Here is a 15,878-nt window from a genome sequence, read left to right as displayed (position 1 = left end):
GGGCTTTGAGCTGAGCCAGGACACCAGGGTGAGGCTTTATAGCCCAGTAACCTCTTCTCATGTGGAAGGTGAAGGCCCTGCAGTGCTGTGTGTGGGGAGGACTTACAGCTTCAGTGAGGATGAACCAGTGTTGAGCAGCACTTTCCTTTTACTGCTGCCTACATCAGTGAGGGAACAGTGCAAATCCTCCAGGGGAAGGAAAAAAAATCTTTAAAAACCATGATGCTTTAGTCAGGAAACTTTCAGCTTGAAAAAGAAAGTGTGACACTTAGCTCCTTAAGAACTACAGCCAGTCAGCTCAACACTGACAAGTTGAGCATGTGGTGCTGGTTTTGCAGTTGTAGGGTTTATTATGTGCTGGTAACTGATCTCTTTAAAAGAATGTTTCTGGGGCTGTTGGGAAATGCTTTGGTGATGTCTCCCCCCTTGCCCCATGAGGCTGCCACATGGCTGTGGCAGGGTTTGTGCGTGTCCATCTCTGCACAGCTCACCAAATACTGGCAGCTACAAGCTTCTGACGAAACAAGGATGGGAATCAGAATTTCTGCATAAAACTGCTTTCTATTTCAGCTCCCTTGGGAAGGAGTAGAGACAAAACACAGATGGGAGAATGCTTGATTCATCTAAATATCCTCTGTCAGAGAAGCTTGTTCATGTGTAATCTGGTTCTGTTACCTCACTGGGGTCCTGGTGCTTCCTTGGGGAAACTCTCCCGAACTTACAGGCTTCATGACTAAGGCTTTTCCAGCATTTTTTTTTTTTTAAATGTTTGCCATGATCCCATACTGCTGCCTTCTACAGTCATTTTGGTCTATTGCATTGCACATAACAGCTTCTCCGATCCTCGGGGATTTCTGACAAGATCCTTCATTCCTTTGTTCCCTGGGAGTGGGAGATCTTGCTCTTTTTTCTTGACCTGATTGTAGTATAGAAAAATTAACAGGGCTTCTTCAGCTTAGAATTTTTAATACCCCCTGTTGCTGTTGAATGCTGTTACTTGTGCCACGTTCCTGGGAGCGGTGACAGTTCAGAAGAACATTTCCTTGCATACTAGCAAGTGTTCTTCCAGCTGCCTGGAACCACTGTGGTGTTTGAGACGTTCCTGTCTTGGTGTAGTGTGTTTGCCAGCCAATGCTTCTTCCCCTGCCTCTGTTCCTGAGGCTGGTCCCTGCTCTGCAGCTCACCCATGACCCTGCCAGTAGAAGGGTGTACCCATCAGCCAGCCTGGCAGCGTGATGCAGCAGGTGACAGTGCCTTTCTTCTCACAACACAGCTGCTGGAATGGCTGTTTGCATAGGGGTGGTGGCCTGCTGAGGTTGCACATGTCACCTCAGCTATGGAACAAAGAGCTCTTCAGAGCTAAAGGCTGCTGATGAGGCATTGTCATCCAGCCACAGAACCAAGCTTTCAACCCAGTTCATTTGTTTTACAATGATCTAAGCTGGGTACAAGCACCTGCTCCTCACTTGTACTAATTTTTTCATTAACTCCTAACAATGAAGGCCTGGAGCTATTTAGATGGTGTAGATACCATAGTATTTAAATAATAAACTTGAAATCAGTGGAAATTCAGAGTTCACTAAAACTATCAAAGGCAAGAAAACTTGGGCCAGCAGAAAGCTGTAGCTGATTTTATAAAATTAGTTCTGAGGTAGATGCTCTGTCAACAGAGCATGCCAGGGGGAAGCCCTGCTGTCAGGGTTTAACCCCAGCCACTCACTTCCCCCACCCCAGCTGGCCAGAGGAGGACAAGCAGAAGGGTAAAAGTGAGAAAACTCATGGGTTGAGGTAAAGACAGTTTAATGGGACAGAAAAGGAAGAAAATAATAATTAAAAGATACGGAAAATACAAAGCAGCTGCTCACCACTCACCAACCGATGCCCAGCCAGCTTTCCCCCAGTTTGTATGCTGAGTATGACATCTTGTGGTAGGGGACAGCCCTGTGGCCAGTTGGGGTCAGCTGTCCTAGCAGTGTCCCCTCCTCCTTGTGCCTCCCAGCCTGCTAGCTGGCAGGGCCTGAGAAGGCTTTGACTTCATATACAGTTAGCAACAACTAAACCATCAGTGTATTACCAACATTATTCTCAGCCTAAATCCAAACCAGCACTGTATCAGCTACCAGGATGAAAATTAACTATCTCAGCCAAAACCAGGACATCTGCTTTCCCTCAAGAGAAAACAGGGTGCCAGGCCTACCTGCAGGCCTGCTGAGCATAAAATGGGTTAGAAACCTCTTACCCAGCACCAGGACATGTGCCCTGCTCTGGCCTTCTCTGTGGCCCTGCGTTCTCATCCGTGTCTGTAAGCAATCCAGCTGTTCAGATGCACACCTCTGGCTGGAGAAGAGGTACTTGGGCTGGCATTCATGCCTGCAGGCAAAGGCTCTGCCACCAGCACAAGCCAAGACTGTCCTTTAAAACACTTGTTTCAGTGAAGTCATGCTGGCAAAGATGCCCACAATCAACACCAAGTCTCCAAAAGTGGTTTGGGTTTTTTTGTCTAGGGAAAGGAAAATGAAGGTATTTGTAGCCAGACAGTACTGTTCTGAAAGACAACAGGTACACACTGTAGATACCTGCCACTAGGCACAACACAGCAATGTGAAAACTAGACTAGATACATTTGGCAGTCTTCATTTATTCAGCTTAAAGATTTTTTTTATTATTATTAAAAATAATCAATAAATAAAACAGACATCACCAAAGAAACACTATATCGAGTGGAGTACCATCAGGAACATTAAATAGAACCCCCACCACAGCTTAAAGTAGCTCTCCACACCACAATGAACGAACATTTTGTAAGGCCCAACTGTTCACAAACAAGACTGGCTGTTCTGTACAAACCATGTATTTATAATGCCCTATTCATAGATGTAGGATTTGTCACTCTCTTCGCACAAAACACTACTGTTGAAACTAGGGCTTTGTATGTTATTTGCTTGCCATTGCTGGCAAAAGTGCTAACAATTATTTATCCAACCTTATAGCAAAAGGGATGCTCCAAAGAAGCAGCAATCCCTCAGTACAGGACGGGGGATTTCCCTGCTGGTTCGCTATGGCATAGGCATAAGCCATTACCAGCAAAACCACAGCCTGCTGGCCAGGTGCGCTGGGTGAAGCTGAACAGGCTACTGCCAATCCCAAACCACACTCCCATCACGTACTAGCCAGAGCCCCAGCCCTACTAGAGACAGGGCACCCTCTGCCAGACATTCCCATTTCCCAGTTATCTTTGCCCTGTTGCAAACCATGTTTGAGTTTGTTTGTTGGGTTTTTTGTCAGAAAAAAAAAAAAAGTCATTATCCTGAAAACTAAGTTATCAGCTAAAGTGCAGGACCCCTGCTGTGAGAAGTACACATCCATTTTTAGATTTGGAACATCAGCTTCAGCATACACCATTAGGGTTCTCCCCTACTTGCACAAACAGTAACAAATTCAGTTTTGGAAAATAGTGCCTATAAAACTTTAGACACACTAATAACAGCAACAGCACTTCAGTGAGGTTCCATGGAAAGAACAGAACAAATGCCCATTCTGTATCGCTAATTCTGCATAAGAGAAGCATCATCCCCACCCAAGCTACATCATCCTTCCACAAAGTACGGATGGCAGAACAATCCCATGAGCTGTACTTTGGCTATCAAGAAAAAGAAGCGCAAATCTTTAGAAAAATACAATGCAAGAAAAAATCTGAGATAAAAATATATACCTTTGGTTAAAAACCATGCCTTTAACAAGAGTCCTTTGTAACTCAGACCAAAAAAAAGCTTCACTTAGACTGAACAGTAGTAAAAATTAGTTCTAAGCGCTTATTTCCTAACCCAGAGGACCCTTCTAAAATGTCAGTAATTTTTTTTAATGATTTACACATTTGATGTTAATTATTTATAGGGATCATTATATTTGTAGCAATAAACTATAGAAATTTTCCACGAAGAGAATGTTTGTAGCACAAGCTCCTCCACCAAGAGTCTTTAAAAAAAAAAACAAAACAAAAAACTGGAAGTTCTTAATTAAAGAACCGTTGAAACATGTAGTTTTCTTCAGATACTGAATAGCCAAACTTCTTATAGAAATCCACATTTTTTGGCAGACACTCGAGTGTAATTTTGTAACAGTTCAGTCTCTTACTTAGCAGCGTAAGGGTGGACGTTAATCTGCAAAAGACAAAACCAACAGTTAAACAGCCCTGAACGCTGCATCAATTAACATTTAACTAGCTTAAGTTATCAGACCTACAATACTGAAGTTCTACAGCACTCTGCATTTTTTTCCCTTACTACACAGGACTGTTCTTATTTCTTGCGATAGCAAGTAAGCACCAGTGTCTTGCAGACAATTTTAGGTCACTGTTACAACAACCTCAGCTTGTGCTCTGCCAGCTAGTGATCCCTTCTGGCTAAATTCTTCTCATGTGTCTGGCTGGGGAAGATCCGCCCTGCAGAGCTAAAATCCTGGTCCCATAGGTCTGGTGAGCGATCTTTGCCAGCGTGTTTTGGCACCCATCAGCGCAGGAGGGTGGGGGGACAGGAAGTGACCAGGTAAGTAAGGGCTTCCTGCCTGCTGTTGAATGGCAAAGGTGGTGAAATACTTACAGTTTACCAAGCTGCTTTCCTCTGCACTCCCCGCTTACTACTACATCTTCTATCCTTCCTCTCTGTGAAAATACAGGCAACTGTGAGTCGAATAGAAAGCTGTTGTGTTAGTCTCCCTACTGCTTCACGTTTCACGCTTGGATTTTCTGCTTTCTAATCAGATACAACTCCTCTGGCAGTTGACACGCTTGTAATGCCCCTTGCAAGTGGGAGCTGCAGTCCCACCACAGACTTTCCCTGCCAAGGGATTTGTCTCTAGCTCCCCGTTTTCACACATCTAGCTGGGACTCCACAGCAGCGAGACCCTCAGCCATCTGCTCTGTCAGAACCAAGTCTGACTAGTTCAAAAGCTCACTGTGAGGGAGAATGGAACAGACATAAAATTGCTCTTTTTTAAGAAAAGCCAAAGCTTCCTTTTACTATTTAGCTGAGCACGCAAGGATGGGAGAGCCTTTAAAATGTCAAAGGTACTTCATCACACAGTAACACCATAAAAATATCATACATGGAGTCAGGGGACAGGGTCTTTCTCCTCACTTTACAGCTGCAGCAAGAGAATATACCTTTGCACAGGAGTGAGTGAACTTATGTTCTATAACCAGTGTTGCTGTAGCAACAATCTGCCCAAGATTTGTGTCTTCTACAACAGTAACGTAGTAATCTCCAGATCTCTTCATGTGCTCAAAGGTTTCTGTGGGAGCAGACAGACAGTGGAACAGCCACTGTTAATCTCAGATTAAATTGCTATGAAGTCTAACACTTGCAACAGATTCTGACTGCAGATCACTGCAGGGTTCAGGATCACAAGGAAGATGCACCCAAGACCCCAGCGCCTGAAAGCCCCAGAGTCACAACCAGCAAAAAGCAGAAATTAAACACATTCCTTTTCCTTAGCTGCCAAGAGAGCCCTCTTTCCCCAGCATCTCTGCAGATAGGCATTGTGACAAAGTTGTCAGTATCTCCTTTAAGTTTTCTTATGTCTCAGTCAAACCAGTGAAGCAACCTCAGGACACCACTGAGCTGCGATCAAAGGCAAGCCTCTGCCTCGCTACTGGTGCTGCAGTAAGTCAGCCCAAACAAGCCATCACCCAGTAGTCCCTTCTGCCAGGTGTCTAAAGCTCAGTCTCCAAAGCAGGTATTACAATTTAGGCCTGTCCCTGCCAAGAAACCCTTTGGGATAGCTGCGACAATGCTGAGTGCCAAAGGCTGCCTCAGGGGAACTGAGCTAATAAACCCCTTTGGCATCAGGCAGTTGGGAGCCTTGCACCCAAGTAGATTTGCTGTCAGTTTCAGTGTCCTCTGGCTCCCAGCAACCTCTATGGAAATGCCACAAATAATGATATACTCACTGATAAACTGCTCTGGGCTTGCAACTCCAGTTTCAGTCAGCTGACCCAGAACCTTAAAAAAGCCTGTTATAAAAGAAGTGTGGGGGGGAGACACCAAACAACCCTCAGTGAGGGACAGAGACACAATTAGCTCCAAATAGCACAGAAGAACCCGACAGGGCTGTTGGGAGAGTTAACATCCCCACAGCACCATCCAGCTCAGTGGTACATAAAAGCCTACACTCTGCATATTCTAGAACTAGACTGTAATCTTAAAATCAAACTCCTGCCTTGAGCAATGCTTAAGAATCAGCTACTGCCTCAGCAGCAAACTGCAGCTCAAGCACAGAAGATGCATACATTCAAGCAAGAAAAGTATAAGCCTGAAATGATGTGGTATTAAACTGTATGTTCAGAACAATCTTTTTGTCCACATTAAAGAACTGAAGTCTTCATGCACTAAGAATAATATGCTGGTTCACATTATTTTTATGTAAAAGGGAACAGTATGAACAACTGTACTCCCTCTCTAAAGGTGTGGTGAATAGGAAGCTGTGGATCACTTGGAAGATATGACATAACAGTAAAACCAGTTTCGAGGGTCCCCCAAACACAGCACCAATCCATGGTGCCAAGCACTCAAATTCCTTACTGATAAAAATAACCCAAATCAGATAAAATCAGCAATCCTAATCTGTTGAGAGATCACACAGAAATACATATTATCTAGTTCAGCACCCAGCTTTCACTTGTGGCAATCATTAAACAGGATTGATTCTACCTCGATTTAAATCAGCTGTGCAAAGCGGTCTTAAAACTAGGCCATCTCCTGGATCTAAAGGAGAAATAGCAGGAGAAAACGTCACTGTGTTCTCACTCCAGTCAAGTTCATGCAGAATATTTGGGTCAAACATCGGTGTGTCATCAGGCATCACTGTTGCAACAGGCATCATGGCTGCAACAAGTGTTCTGGAACAGAAAGCACATGTGTAAGGAACATTTTGGTTTGCTCTTGTTTTAATCTCTAAATATGCTGTCCCCTGGTTATGCCGTGCCACATGACGTTCCTGGGACAGGTGAATGCGCTGCTGTTCACTTTATCTGCAATTGAAGCTCCTCAACCTTCTCCAGACTAAGCTGTGGGGTTAAACAAAGGTCACCCCCATGTTATCTAAAAGTCAACACGGAGCACTTATGGCACTTGGGTTCATCAAGGAAGTTTTTTTTCTCTTGGAAAAAACCAAGCAGATAAGGCATTCACCAGGATACTTAACCCCTATAGCCCTCAGAAAAGGAAAGCATCTCACATTCTCTAGAAACCTCCCTACATACTGTTTACTGAGCACAGAGGAGATCATTTGCATTGATGTTTCATTTAAAACTGGCAGAATAGTACACTTTTTTCAACTGGTCCCATCACATAAATATTGGGTGGCTCAGCCAAGAGGCACTACATCACACAGATGAAAACACAGATGATACAACAGCCTGCACACATGCTTAAAGCTCGTGCTGTGTTTCTCATGAGGTCACATTTGCTCTACGTATTTACAAAATCTAATACCATCTCAGCTGTATAGTGCAGCACCTCATTGTCCATTAACAGGTAAAACAGAACTGCCAAGATGACAGTTAATGATTAAAGAGATGCTGGGAATTGTGTATTATTTAGAAGTTTAGCTGTACCAGAAAAGATATGGTAATCACACTATTGGACAGGCCAAATGAACATCAACAAGAAAAATGTATTCGGGATGCTTTTCAAAATAAGGCATCTTGCAGCCCTGTTAAGCTGTCCTGAGAAAGTACAGAGGATGTTAGCTATGAAGCATCTCAGCATAACTGCAGCATAATAGCTTCGAAACTATTAAAAAAAAATCAAAAAAAGCCCACAAAATTTTTGTTATGCCACCTGCTGTTATCCACTGGCCTTTAAACCCCCATTCTTATCTCAATCTTGCATATAAAACTAAAAGAATTTGCTGTCAGAGCAATTAAACAACAATGAAAATTCATATGGGATGAGAATTTGTAAAATAAAACAGTGGGAAAAGTGCAAAGAAAAACATTTCCACAGACAACAGAGTCAGAAGTGAAAATCCGTTTCTTCTGAGCCCCAGTCTGGAGCTTTAGCGATCAGGTCACACTGATATGTGCAGAGGACTGCAAGCCCATCACGAGCATATTAATTATGTCACTGCTAAGCAAAACTGATGTCTCCCTGGTTCCAGCAATACATCTGGTATCTCTGTTCCTAGATCTCAATTATTGTCATATTGCTGTTACCCTGTCCCATTACAAAGCCTTCCTAGAATTCATGAGCATTCATAACATTCAAATAGTGTCCTGTACAGAATAAAATAAATTTAATTTCACCTTAGAATTACAGAATACCGAGCACACACAATACTAGAAAAGCCCTGTTGAAGGAAATAAAAGTTTTTTGATGCTCTCCAAGCAGTTAGTGACAAACTAAACAGTTATTTTCCAAACTACAGCCAGCACAGCTGGAGCAGGATGAAGTTCGAAGCTTCACACATTTTCTAGAGTTCGGAATATGACTTACTCCACAGAAATGCACTGGTCAGTTAAAGAAAAAGGGATGAAGGCATGGCCAGGAAGGGTAGCTCCGGCCTATTTCGATAGGTAGCCGGTTCCCCCTCCTGGCCTGCTGAGCTTACTCCAAGCCCGGGTGCTGGCCCTGGTGCACACCCCAAGGCTCCCCGCCGGAGCATCCCGGGCTCCCCACCCGTGTCAGCATCGGGACGGGGCCGTGCCTGCGCGCACGGGACACCCTCCCCCGCTCCGGGAAGTCGGCGGTGAAGGAGCACGGTATGCCTGCTCCTCCCGGAATCTGCTGCCTGCCTGAGGAAGACCCTCCCCGGGGGCTGCTCGGTCAGACCTCACCCGGCTCCCCAGCCGTAGGGGAATGGGGCGACAGAGCCAGCCCCGCACTGCCCCCGGCGGGGTCCCCACCTGAAGCTGTCCCCGCCCCGAGGGGGTTTCCACAGGGCCCCGAGGGAGGGCCCCACAGCTCTCAGCTGCAGCAGCCCCTCAGGTGTGGGAACCCACACACAGCCCTTCGAGGGTCCCCTTAGCTCACCCCCGGGGTGCTGTCCTCTCACCTCACACCCAGCCGCTCGGGGGGATGGCGGGGGGGGTGGGGTGGGTGTCCCTCACCTCACACCCAGCCGCTCGGGGAGCAGAGCGTCCCTGACCTCACACCCAGCCTCTCCTTAGGGGGGGGGCGGAGGGGGGTCCCCTCACCCCCTCAGCAGGGGCCCCGCAGGCCCATCCTTCACGCAGCCCCTCGTGGGGGGAGGCGCACGTCCCTCCCAGTCCCTCGGAGGCATCCCCGCTAGCCCGCCCCTCACCCAACTCCTGAGGGGGACGCCGAGGAGCCGGGCCACCTCCGCAGCCCCCGTCCCGCTCGCACTCACCCGTGCACGAGGCCGCGGCGCCGAATGCCGCCCGCACCGGCTCCACCGCAGGCGCCGCACGGACGTGGCAAGGGAGCGTGGCCCGGCACGCACGCACGCCAGCGCGCGGCCAATCACCGACCGCCGGCCCCGCCCCCGCTTCGCGGCCTTCCGACCTTCGGGAACAGCCCCCCCTCGCGCACGGATTGGGCGGCGGGGGTGCGGCCACGCCCCCTCCCTGGGAGAGGCCCTGCCCCTGCGCGCGCGTAGCGCCGTGCCGGCGGAGGCGGGACAAGATGGCGGGTGCGGTTGTGCGCGGCCCGGGCAGCCCCGCTGAGCCCGCCGCCCCTCCCGCTGCTCCTCTGCCTGAACGGCCGTTTCACCGTGGCGGCTGCCCCGATGGGCTCGGCGGGGTGAAGGGTGAGGGCAGCGAGAGCAACCGGGCGCCAGGCCCGGCTGCCTCGCTCCACCTGGGGAGCGCGCAGGCAGAGGGATTTGCCCCGGCTGACAGCGTTTTGACGCCTGAAGGAAAATCCCTCCGGCTCCCTGCACTGGCATCCCTCCCAGGAGCCAGGCGGGTGGCAGGGGAACAGGCAGTGCCCCTCAGTGCAGGCAGGATTCCTCCCTTCCGTGGGTGGTGGGAGTCCCGCTCCTCAGCGTGGTGTGGGGAGGGGGTGTGTGTCTGCTGGGCTTGGCAGGCCTTTTTTTTTTTCAGCTGGCTGCCTTCCCTGTAGAGATAACTGGTGTTTATTTTGACTGACTGCTGCATTTGCTTCTGGGGGAAAGGTAAAACTGATGCTCAGACCACGTGAGGTCAGTGAGGGTCTGTGTGATGGTTTTCAGAAGCAACACGCCAGGCAGCTCGGAGGCTGTCCTTGCTGGCTGCTCTGCATACTTTTCCCGGTGTTTTCACTGGGGTTTGGCCTCCGGAGGTCCTCTGGGAAGCTGCCCGGTGCCTTTGGAGGGCTGCTCTCCAACCCCGAGCTGGACACAGCTCCGGATGGGCCCATGGGTAGCTGTGGAGGGATGGCTCAGATGAAAGGACTATACACAGGTTCCTTTCTCCTGAGGAATTGCAGGTGGGAGCAGCTTTAGTAACGAAAGCATCCCTCACTTTGATAATTTTCATCTCTGGGGGATTGCTTTTGGAGGCTCCGTCACTCCCTTTGGGCAAGACCTTGATCAGCCTCCAAGGCTGGCAGAGGGCATGAGTGAGGGTTTTTCTTCCTTTCCAATGAAAAAACCCAACCAACTCTGAGATCATCTTAAGAGGCTGTTTTATAAATAGCTGAGGTCAAGGCGTGCATGCAGCATGGAGCAGGAAGCCTTGCTGAACAAGATAAATCTACAATGTGCTTCTGAGACATGATTTTCATTTTCCATGTTTCTTCCCCGTGTTACTCTACCCTCAGAATGAATCACTGTTGCCATGGAAACAATCAACATTACTTAGTTTTTACTTCTTCAGGCCCAGAGTGACCAGATGACACACACCAACCTCCCTGGGCTCAGGCACACCCAAAATCTGGGGGCGATGCTTGTCCAGCAGAAACAGGGCTGGGGGCTGCATGGGTGAATCACTGTGACTATTAACCTTTTATTACAAGGGAGAGCTACAAACTGGATGTGAGCTTTTCCCTCCTATTCCTTCTCTGTTTCCTTCATTTTGAAGGGTTGAGAGGACTGGGAAGGTCCTATTCATGCTACAAAAAACGAACATCATGTCTCACTTCTGTGCAGAAAAAAACCCCAAACAACCCACAAACTGGGAGTGTGGACACATTTCCACTGTGTGAAAAATGGCAGGTGGCAGTTTAGCTTAACTCCCCTCCGCAGTGCCTTTTCCTGATTGAAAGATTTTATGGATGTGAGATAGATTTTGTGTTTCACCTAAATCACTGAAAAGTCAAGACTTTTTAAAAACAAAACCCGTGCCATAACAAGGCCATGGCCACATGGTGTCAGCCCAGCTCTCCCCAGTGAGGCTCGGAGACGAGGTCCTGGACCAGTGTGGGGAATACGTCTTTCTGGACGAGACTTATCCATATACATCCTCCCATCCAACAATGGAATGACCCAGAAGATGCATCAGGCCCGTGGTATTTAATAGCTGAATGGCGCTATCCTCTGTGCATGTATCTCAACTTCTGACCGCCAGAGCCCCTACTGTGCTGCAGCATAACATTGCAGAATGAGGAAAAAATCCTTTGGTTTGGTAAAACCTCTTGCCTTGCCCCAGCAGGGCTGTTTTTTAGCCCTTTAGACTAGTCCTGTCCTATTAACCACTGCAGGTACTGACTGTGGCTTGGGTTGAGGACAGAAACCTTTTTGCACATGGATTTTGTAGCAGCATGAGTCTAAACCAGAGCAGGGAAATGATCTGGATGGAAAAACCTTCCCAAGGAAAGGTGAATTTGCCAGTCTGTGAGCAGAGGTGGGAACATACTGCCTGCAACTGGATTTGCAAACTGAGAGCTAAGAAACCTGCCCTGATGGAGGGGCTTAAACTGAACAGTGCCTCTTGTCAGTGCTTCCAAAACCCTCTTCCATTTCAGGAACCCAGAGATACTTTGAAGAAGAGCTGCTGTCATGAGAGGATTAACCCCTCACAAAGATTTGCTCTTTACACCCTCCCAAGGGCCCATTCAAAACCCTCTGGCAAAACCTGAGCCAACCACACAGGCAGGGCAGAATGGGGCCAGCTGTTTTTCAGCCACCCCGCTTCCCATGTGGTAAGTTTTAAGCTTTTTCTCTAATTTTAACCACATTGGAAGGAGGTGGCGGTGCTCTTAAGGGCTTTTAAAGAAGAGGTGGCCAGCCAGGAAGGATTAGATTAGCGTACCCAGCAAGAGGAAACTGGGTCGGGGCTCAGCCACTTTGCAAAGGCTCCTGAGAGTCCGCGCATGAAACAGGCTTTGCTTCTTGCCAAAAGCTTGGCAAAAGGCATGTGGCTGCTGCTGAGCTCTCACATATCCATGAGACATCTCCAAGTCCCACCTGGTGGCTTTGTACAGGTCAAGCGATTAGGGCCGGTGAGGATTCACAGCAGCAAACAGATAAATCTCCCCAGTACCTCCGAGGCCAGGATTTCGCTGCTGAAGAGCAAGGGGAAAGTTGAAATAACTCATTTCCATTTGTGTCATGGATGCGTTCATCTCCTCTGCTGGTTCCACTGCGGTGTATTTTGTTGCAGAGGAAAAAAAAAAAACAAACAAACCAGCAAAGTGATATCCTCTGGCTGTTCTGTATTTGCCAGCACTGGAACAAGACAGTCACAAGGCAGGGAAATTGCAAATTCATGACCGCGGGACAGTCAGAAAGATGGGAAAGGAAGCACTTGCTTGATGTAAATGTTTGAGTCTGAAACACACCCTGCTTTATGAGGAGAGAAAAAGGCTCTCCTGTGGCTGTATGACACAAGGCAGTAAGAATGAATAAATCCTTGCCACAATAAAATTGTTTACATTCTGTTTTGGAAACAGATGTTTGGGGCTCAGTATACCCTGGGACCAGCCTCTGATTCTTTTTGCCTCTTGTAGATTGGGCTGTATCCAGCCACCAGTAAATCCCGAGCAGCGGAAATATCTGCGGAAGAGCTGCATAAACCAGCTCTGGGCACCTGGATTTTGCAGAGGGCTCGGCAGCCGCTTAACCCCCATCTCTCTGCCAGAGGCAATAAAGATGCTGCCATGTCTCCCCGAATGTTGCCCACGGGTGGATAATGAGAAACTAAATACCTGCTTGAACTTAATAAAGTCACAGAGGAAGCCTGGCAGTCTTTGGCAAAGCTCTGCCACCATCCAGATGGCTGCCTGGGACCTGGGAAATGATATTTCTTTGGGGTTTATTGTAGTGTTAGTGCAGTTATGAAAGGAGAAGAGCATCTGGACCATGTCTTCCTCACTGGAAATAAATATCCCATCTTTAGCCACAAAGCCAGATACAATCTAACTGCAGGGGCAGGGGAAGTGTTAGGACACCTGTGGTGTGTTGCAGCCCTCTGCCCCAGCCATTGCTTCCAGAGGGAAGCAGAGGCTGCCCCTTGCAGAGGCAGCCCCAGCCTGCTGTCTGCAGAGGCTGGAAAAAGTACATATTTAGTGTCTTCAGGTTTTCTTGTCTCTCCTCCCTATGGCCCAGAAACACCTTTTTTTTTTTTTTTTAAATGGAGAAAATCCCCGCCTAAGGCTAACAACATTACGCCTCATTAATACTCAAATATCCCAGCTCAGAGTCCAAGATGGGGCTTTAAAAAAGTGCAAAAAAGTAGCTTCAGTAAGAAACTTACTTATTGCTCTCACCCTCCTTTGGATGTGGCTATTTTATGAGAAGTAAAATAGAATCAGCTCCCCCCCTGGAGTTGGGATCAGATTAAGCACAGGTCTGGCCTTGAGCTGAGAAATGGGGAATGCAACCCAAATGGTACTTCTGATCCCAGAGTGTCCCGAGTCTGCATGCAGCGGGTACGAGGGTGCATGAATTGCAGGTAACTCCAGAGATTTACAGTCCCTGCAGGTAAAAGGACATTTTCTCATCAGGCGCAACCAGAGTACTCTGGATGATGGATCTCCCTAGCCTTCCTGTAAAAAATGAGTGCACTGTGGATTTGATAAGCCATTTTCACTGGACGGATTAGTGAGTAAATAACAGCTTTTACTTTTCTCCCTTCCACCAAATACGAGCTGGTGGTGCCAAGATGGCATTTGTCTAGCAACTGTCTCTGCAAACGCTCTGTCTCACCTGACCTCCCATCAGTGTGCCAGTTAAGGAGGACTGTCGTCTATTTCCCAAAGGTTATATTTCTATAAGCTCAATTAAATTGAGGACTGAAGCTTCCTCAAAGGAACCGCAGCCCTGATTGTTTGTCCTCTGCTTCCATGGATGCTGGGGGAATACATTTAAGGGACAAAACTGGCCCCAGTGCAGCCGTGGGGCAGCCAGGGTTTGGGCATTGGTGGGTGTCCCTCCTGCGCCGTCAGATCATCTGAAACCTGAAGACGAAATTGCCACCCTGGTGGGATGAGCAGTGGGAAGGGCTTTGGAGAGGAGCTATAGGCAGGAGGGAGCTCTCGCACCCTGGTTGTACATGAGTCCGAGCATGGCAGCAATGTGGCCAGCCCGGCCGAAGGCTCAGCAGTGTCCCAGAAGAGCCTTGGCATGTCCCTCGGCAGCCGGCTGCCTGGGGAACTGAGCATGGCTCTTGGGAAGAAGCACATCCTGAATCTGGGCAGCTGAGCAGGCCCAGGACAATATTGCTGTGTGAACTGCTTGACAGGCTTGATCTTTGTTTATCCATTGTGGTGGAAATGCTTTATCTTCCGCTTGGGCTGCACTGTGTGAGCAGTGATAAGAGGCAGTTGTTAAACAGATGCTGAAGCTGATGCTCCCTTGGTCTCCAATTTCCAGGGTTATGGAGAAGAAAAAAAAACGGTGGCTGCTTCCATTGCCCAGAGCCGGAATGGTGTGGGCAGGAGTCCCGTGGGAAGGGCAACAGGGCTGAAGTGAGCGAGGCCTGAAAGAGACTGAGCAGCTGGTCAGCAAAGGGGGGCCCGGGAAGGGTGGGAGGAGAAAACATGGGGGGGGGTTCTCAGAATTGCAGGGTGGTGACTGCTGGCTGCTCATGCCTGGAGAGGATGAGCAAGGCAGTGAAAACTTTAGTAGTTTGCTAAGGTCTCTGCATGGGCTACGCTGAGAGCAGCTGCTCCTGCACTGTGCTCCCACCTGCCCTGCCCAGGATGATGGTATTCCCCCAGGTCTTCCTGGACTCTGGGTTGGCTGGACACCAACCAGACCTGGTGGCAGCTCATGAGTGCTGGGAAAAGGTACCACAGCTTGTGCCAGTGGCTTCACCCTGACTTCATCCTTCCTTCCTTCCATGCATCCGTCTATGCGTCCATCCATCCATCCACACTTGGGTGTATTTGCATCCTCCATCCCTGAACAACCCTGAGGTTCAGCCAGATACAGCCACAAGTGGGGAGAGCAGCCCCAAATTTCCCTCTGAAGGAACCCCCTCCCATTGCACCTGGTGGGGGAGACCTCTGGAGATATTCAAAACCCGCCTGGACATGATTCTGTGCAACCTGCTCCAGGAGACCCTGCTTTAGCAGAGGGTTGGACTGGATGAGCTCCAGTGGTCCCTTTCAGCCTCCACCAGTCTGGGATTCTGTGGCCAACCGACTCCCAGGTTTGGTGGAGTCAGACCTGGCTGGAGAAGGGCAGAAGGTCTGGATGAGACAGGAGGCACTTCCCAGCTCTTATCTCTGACCAAACTGCAGATGGATCTGCTATTGAAAAAAAGGCAAATGAAAGTAAGCCAGAGCACATGGCTGTGGAGAACAAACTCTCAGATTTGGGGGGTATTTTAGCACTGGGTGTACTGGAACACTGGGAAGGGGATCGTAACAAGATATGTGTTTGTGCTGATTTCCCCACTGGTTTTGAACTGTGTGGCCTGTCCACAGAGATTTCCGTGCCCTAGGAAGTGCCACAGAGCAGTGAAACTCCAGGTGTCAGCAATGAAATACCAAGAGAGG

General features: G+C 48.5%; 1 protein-coding gene across 2 annotated transcripts; it reads right to left on the bottom strand.

Moving 5' to 3' along the window:
• Positions 1–2,618: 2,618 nt before the first annotated feature.
• Positions 2,619–9,489, bottom strand: GNPNAT1 (glucosamine-phosphate N-acetyltransferase 1). Of its 2 annotated transcripts, none has more exons than XM_014278975.3 (6): positions 9,367–9,489; positions 6,708–6,895; positions 5,948–6,010; positions 5,162–5,289; positions 4,599–4,660; positions 2,619–4,160 (listed from the first exon to the last, which is right to left on the bottom strand). In XM_014278975.3, the coding sequence occupies exons 2-6, from the start codon at positions 6,877–6,879 to the stop codon at positions 4,013–4,015; spliced, it is 573 nt and encodes a 190-aa protein (XP_014134450.1). In that variant the 5' UTR covers positions 6,880–6,895; positions 9,367–9,489; the 3' UTR covers positions 2,619–4,012. The 2 variants fall into 2 exon arrangements, with proteins under 2 accessions (XP_014134450.1, XP_027659259.1); XM_027803458.2 differs by having other exon boundaries at positions 6,804–6,895.
• Positions 9,490–15,878: the final 6,389 nt, after the last annotated feature.

The sequence above is a fragment of the Falco cherrug genome, chromosome 7, assembly GCF_023634085.1.
Source record: "Falco cherrug isolate bFalChe1 chromosome 7, bFalChe1.pri, whole genome shotgun sequence".
Classification (NCBI taxonomy): Eukaryota; Metazoa; Chordata; class Aves; order Falconiformes; family Falconidae; genus Falco; species Falco cherrug.
This window is presented reverse-complemented; position numbering and strand designations above follow the sequence as displayed.

Excerpts from the sequence above, each read along its gene's own strand:
- GNPNAT1 (XM_014278975.3), bottom strand. The coding sequence starts at position 6,879 with ATGATGCCTGTTGCAACAGTGATGCCTGATGACACACCGATGTTTGAC. Across the intron at positions 4,661-5,161 it reads TCACTCACTCCTGTGCAAAG|AGAGGAAGGATAGAAGATGT; the intron begins GTATATTCTCTT and ends GTATTTTCACAG. Across the intron at positions 4,161-4,598 it reads GGAAAGCAGCTTGGTAAACT|ATTAACGTCCACCCTTACGC; the intron begins GTAAGTATTTCA and ends TGTCTTTTGCAG.